The sequence below is a fragment of the Heterocephalus glaber genome, unplaced genomic scaffold (genome assembly GCF_053883595.1).
Source record: "Heterocephalus glaber isolate CG9 unplaced genomic scaffold, H.glaber_assembly_v1.0 deba00001564, whole genome shotgun sequence".
Taxonomy (NCBI): Eukaryota; Metazoa; Chordata; class Mammalia; order Rodentia; family Bathyergidae; genus Heterocephalus; species Heterocephalus glaber.
Window position 1 is genome coordinate 6,155,228 of NW_028258351.1, and position 5,840 is coordinate 6,161,067.

Sequence of the window (5,840 nt, forward strand, 5' to 3'; positions counted from 1 at the left end):
GTATAAATGAGATACACATGTATGTTGTGTAATAAGTCTATTTGTGGTCATTAACACTGTTTCCTAAACTTATCAGAGTGGAAAAGGTGTCCTTAATTTCTGTCAATGTAGTTACACCGTATAAAACCTGTTGAAGGAGTCTAAAATTTGTCTTAGGAGTAGAGCTGTGTTGCCAATTATCGTTAACTTCATGGTATATTACATTTTGTATTTGTGTTTCCCAAATGCATGTCTTCAAAGAGACAAAACCTAAAAAACATCTTATCACACTTGTGACTTCTAGCTAAAGTTCTTTATGATGATAAACTTTTTTAGGTTCAAGCATCTCACTTTACCTTACTTGTATTCTGACTATTTGTGATGAAATGTGCTTGCCAATCCAATATCAGTCAACCAGATGATACAGATACTTTTTCAAAGCTTGTGCTTAAGGGATTGAAACATGTGATTATGTATGTGTTATAACAGTTAGAGATACTTAAACCTTTGTAGTCCAGCCAGTGTCACTCTAGAAATTAAAGGTTAGACATCAATAACCTAAAAAGTACATCTATGGACAAGTACATTCTTCTTAAGTGGCACTCTATCGAAAGATAAAAAATTTAGGTAAAAGTTTCTTTATGTCACTTAATATCTTGTAATTAGATAAAGATAACTGACTAAAAAGTTATTCTATACTAAGATGATCATTTAAATGTGTTTCAGAGATAATAAGAAAACCTGATAGTTCTAATATAATAATGTCACCACGATTGTTATGTTAGAATGATATGCTGTCCTTGACCTCAAGTTTTCTCTGGAAGACTTTATAAATGTTACCTGTTAACATTCTGGAGGAATTCAACTTCTAATTCAACCACAACTGGTAAAGAAATAACAGTTCATTGGTTTTACCATATATTTGAAGGTTCTTGGAATCTAGATAAGATCATAAAATTAGGATGTAACTGACCTCCTGGGTGTTTAATAACTGAGGTTTGGAGGTGAGAGCTAGAGAGATAACTGGGGTAAGAGGACAGCCAATATTTTGGCTGACCCTCAAAGATCAACAAAGATCCAGAATATGAAAGGACTTTTTCTACAAGATCCTGCAACTTTGAAGAATCACTCAACCTCCTGAGCAGGGAGACTGTTGGTCCCTAGAGGGTCCAGGATACTAAAAAGGTAGTTCACCAGAGAGAGAAAAATCTCTCCCATGCTTCTATGGAAAGCCACATGATCAAGCAAGACTGTGACACATCAGTGTCAGCCGACACTGATGGAAGAGCTGAGAGGCTCTGTATATGGTTCCAAAAGTAACCTCTGAAGAGTCTTAGCAGACCCAAGAGATAGCAAGAGGTTAATTTTGATTAACACAGGTCTCACTTTAACTTGATCTTAAACACACAGTAGAGAAGTATAACCAAAAGATGTATAAATAATTAATATCACAGTAATAAAAGCTTGATATAAAAATGGGGCTCCAATCACTGACCCTTACTAGCAGCTCCCAGCTACACCTGTAGCTAACACTGTTATGGTTTAATGAGGCAAGAAAGCTTCAGTGGAAGCTATAAAAGCTCAGCAAGAGTCTTTAAATTCCATAGCTAAAATTGTTCCTCAAAACCACTGAACTCTCCATCTTCTTACATCTAAAACTGGAGAGACTTGTGTGCACTAATAAATTAAATTTGTAGTCTTCAGATAAATAATTCAGACCAAGTGAAAAAAAATCTCAGACATATAGATAACTTCCATTATTAGACCAGTCTAGGAGCCATCTGGTTACAGTCACTATTCCAGTCCCTTAAGAGCAGTGTCTGATGTGGCTCCATTCCCCAATCTGCCTTTCCATGCTTTGGTTGTATGCACTTTAATCTCTTGGCAAAGGTTGTTTATTGTCACCTAGAAGCTGCCAAACTCCAAGTGATCATGCAGATGGAACCAACCACAAATGTGCCACACACCTTTTACTGGAATTCACTAGATTGACCTTTTAAAAGGAGTTCATGACTGCTAAACTGCAGCATGATTTCTCTCCACAATCTGTTAGATCGGCTCTCTGGAAAAGGCCCCTAACTGCAGTATTCTCTACACCAACCCTTCTCAGCTTGAAGCAGATAGATTGAAACTTCCCCATTCTCCCCTAACTGCATGCTATGGTTTGTATTTGATGCCCCCCAAAGCCTCATGCAGTCATAGGTGGGGCTTTTTCAGAGGTGTCTGGACCTACAGTATGTGATTCATTCATGGTGGAATGCTTGGACTGAGACTGTGTGATTACTAAATCAGTCCACTGATAGCTTTGGCACTGGCCTAATCCCAGTAGCTTGGATACAATAGAAAGGACAGAGAAAGGCTTGCCTTGTCCCTTGTTACTTTGCCACCTTCTGGCTGCTATGAACTGTCTCTCCTCTGTGTGCCATCCTGCTGATTGCGGACTAAAACCTCTACAAACTATTAGCTAAATAAACTTTCCCCTTTAACTTTGAGTGTCAGGTATTTTGTCTCAGCAACAAGAGAAAAGTAACTAAGACATCACAGTTAGGGATATCTCTTCAGATGGGGAATGTTATAGGCAGTTAAGTTAGATAAATATTAATACATAGAGAGGGACTAAGCTTTCTAAAATGTCAGAGTATATAAAGGCATCAGAATTGTGGCTAGAGGCACATCTGAAGAAGGCCAGGCTTCAAGATAAAGGCACAAAGGACAGGCTTTCATGCCTCCCTAAGAGATAAACAATAACTTGAAATTCTTTTGTAATTAGCACCATTTGGTCCAGCAAGTTCAGATAGGCATCAATTGCCCAGGTGGGTGATCAGAGCATCTGGACCCATCATTTCCCAAGAATATCTTGATTTTTTTCAAGCACCCTTGCTATGTGACTCATTTCCTTATTGGATTGATATTAGCTAAGTGGCTGTACTTATAATTCTATAGGTTGATTGTAGCTTGACCCACATTGTACCCACATTGTACCCACATTGTGACTTCATTGCATAAATTACACCTGGCAAAGGACCTTGGTGGAAACCCACTTTCAGAATCTCCCCCACCCCCCATCTCTCAGGAGCTGTTTCTCAATAAAATTTTGTTACTCTTAACCTCCACTGTCTCTTAGAATTCATTCTTTGATTTCAGGGGACATGAACTCAGCACATCTAATCTGTAATAGGTTGGGAGTTATATTTCTTTTATCTGATTCATAATCTCAGCTTTGTTGTTTCCTTCAAGCAAACACCAAAAGTCAAGTTTTATACAAAAATATATATTTTTTAATTCAATAGTTATATAATATTCACTTTCACAACAATATTTTTAGCGGTGTTTTGAAATTTAAAACAATTTTTTTTTGCATTCAAGATCCTTGCAAAGACCTTAATAACATCCCAGGTGTAGAATTGGGTTTCATAGAAAGAGAACAAAGTTCCCAAGTCTCTACAAATACTAATACTCACGGAAGATAAAATTAAAATACCAATAAGTTAAATAAGATTAACATTACTTAAGACATCATGTTTCATATCAATAAAGTTCATACTAGTACTAGAGGTTATTGAGGAAATACAGTGGTAGATAAATTAGCTACAGGTTTTTAGGCTCTTGGGTGGTGAAGCTAGTGTTCAAGAGGATTGAAGTTGCTGGTGCAGTTGAATTCTGTTTCAGCTGGGTTTTCTGGTCCAGTTTGGCAATGTAGTCCTTGACCCACTTCTGCGTGGGGTCAGCGCAGATCTCCCTGTTCGCTATGGTCTGGAAGCTGTGGGAGAGAGAGGACAGAGTTAAACCTCTGCAGTTTCAGTGCAGGAGCACAGCCTACTTTACACCAATGGCTGACATGGGAGGTAAAGGAGGAGGCAGGTGGGCGGGGGAACGTGGAGCAGCTCTACTAGGTTCCCAGGTGAAGCCATCCTGCCTTTCGGCTAAGGAAGTTGGGACGGCCTGAATGTACATCCACATGGAGAATGATGCTGAGAATCAACTTTTCCTTGTTGGTCTCAATTTTCCCACTTGAGACCGTTGAGCATTGGGTTTGAGGGTACAACTCTTTGACTCTAAGTTTGTGGGGATTATCTCTTGCTTTCCAAGGGAGAACTGTGGACCTGTTAGGACTGGTATGTTCAACTCACATCACAGCTTCTTTGGGACACCTGCTGCTGGTGATTCTTTCATAGCTCACCACCCTCTTCAGTGGGATCTTTTTGTTAAATATATAGCAGCAGACTGGGGCATTAACTCCATCTGGAAAATAAATCACAAAGCAAAGGTATTTTAGGATGGTTAGGTGTTTCTGATCTTAGAACAGAAAAGAGTCATGAGAAGACGGAAAAGCGACGGCAGAGGTAGAGGTAGGACCTATTAAATCCTAGTACTTCATCAAAGCTAGAATTAGACCTTTGATGCACTGGCTCATTTTGCCATTCTATAAAATGGGTGTGCAATGTTGGTAATAGCCAAGGGAAAGGGGAGCTGTTAAAACTAGGTAATTCAGGAAAACATTATTAGAAGGGAGCAATAATTCAAATTATCAGGGCTAAAGATCACCTAGGGATCCTAGCTATGGGGCCTCCTTTTAAACCCCCAAAATTCATGCTTGGCCACGAGTGTCGCTGATACCTAATGCATCTGCAGAGTCACTGGCTCTAGAAGCTGGGCTGAATGAAGCACAGTTCAGACCTGCGTCTCCTCCCTCCTCCCTGTGTCTGCAAATACCCGCTACCAGATGCCCCTCCTTTTGGTCACCCAGACCCCCTAGTACAACTGAAAATAGCTGGAGAAGTGTGTTTCTAGAGCTGCAACCCTGCAAGGAGCTGTATTTGGAGTCCACAGCTGGAACTCTAGCTCTTTGCCTTGGAGCACAGTGTGATTAGGCTCTCTCCCTGTCCTCCTATGAGCTGCCTCATGTTGGAAGAAGAGCTGCTAAGGTGAGATGAAGGTGCATGGTAACCCAGAGATGGGTGATGTGCTTCGGAAGGAAGGAGGCAGGGCCTTACCTGGCTGAGCCAGCAGGGGGGTGCTGAAGGTGGCTGCTGTGAGCATCAGGCACAGAATGACTGCAGAGACCTGCATGGTGGAGGGTAGGAGCACCAGCTTCAGTGTGAGAGTTGGAGGTTTCTGAGCTGGTTTCAGCTTCTCTGCTTTTCTGGGGGCTGTGTCTTTGCTTTTTATTGAAATCTAATGAGGGTGGAGTCAGGCAAGAGGGTTTGGCTTATGGCAACATCGTGATGAATGAATGACGAGTAGAATCTGAATCTGCTGAGCAAGTTCAGTACCCTGGGAAGTTTCCAGGAAGTAGAAGAGGGAGGGTGTGGGTCAGAACTTGACACTTATTTTCACCCACTGCTGAGGCAAAGAAGGGAGGCTCAGTTTGGGGGGGTGGGGGTGGGATAGGGTGGCCATATACCCATTCTGCCCATAGATGTGGACCCAGCGGGCCACTCTTAAGGATTCTGCTTTCTCCTAAGTAAAAGGAAGGAAACTGAAGTCACAGAAGAGGAAGCAAAGAAACTGTGATCTCAAGGGGCTTGCCAAGCACATGGGGGCTTGCCCTGTCCCACAGCCCAAGGAGCCTTTGAGCCAAGAAAGGCCTCTGAAGCCTTGGTGGGCTCCCTGACAGTGCATTAAATCCACATTCTCTTTAAAACGGCAGGGTGAAGGCACAAAGACTGCCTTGAAGAACTGCAAGATTTTGTAAACACTGAACTGATTTCTAAATTGTGACATTTTGGACTTGGAAGAAAACATACAGATCAAGTCTTGCCAAAGAAGTTTTCATATTCATGAAATTTTTCGTATTCATTCAGTGCTTACTCTGTGCCAGGAATATTCTAAGACTTTTGCAGATATTGTCTTTAAATTCA

General features: G+C 41.1%; 1 protein-coding gene across 1 annotated transcript; it reads right to left on the minus strand.

Annotated features, from left to right (window-relative positions):
• Nucleotides 1–3,238: 3,238 nt before the first annotated feature.
• On the minus strand, nucleotides 3,239–5,137 carry LOC101697988 (C-C motif chemokine 2). The gene is made up of 3 exons (XM_004870615.3): nucleotides 4,974–5,137; nucleotides 4,110–4,221; nucleotides 3,239–3,739 (listed from the first exon to the last, which is right to left on the minus strand). Exons 1-3 carry the CDS (start codon nucleotides 5,047–5,049, stop codon nucleotides 3,568–3,570), a joined length of 360 nt encoding a protein of 119 aa, XP_004870672.1. The 5' UTR covers nucleotides 5,050–5,137; the 3' UTR covers nucleotides 3,239–3,567.
• Between the last annotated feature and the right edge of the window lie 703 nt (nucleotides 5,138–5,840).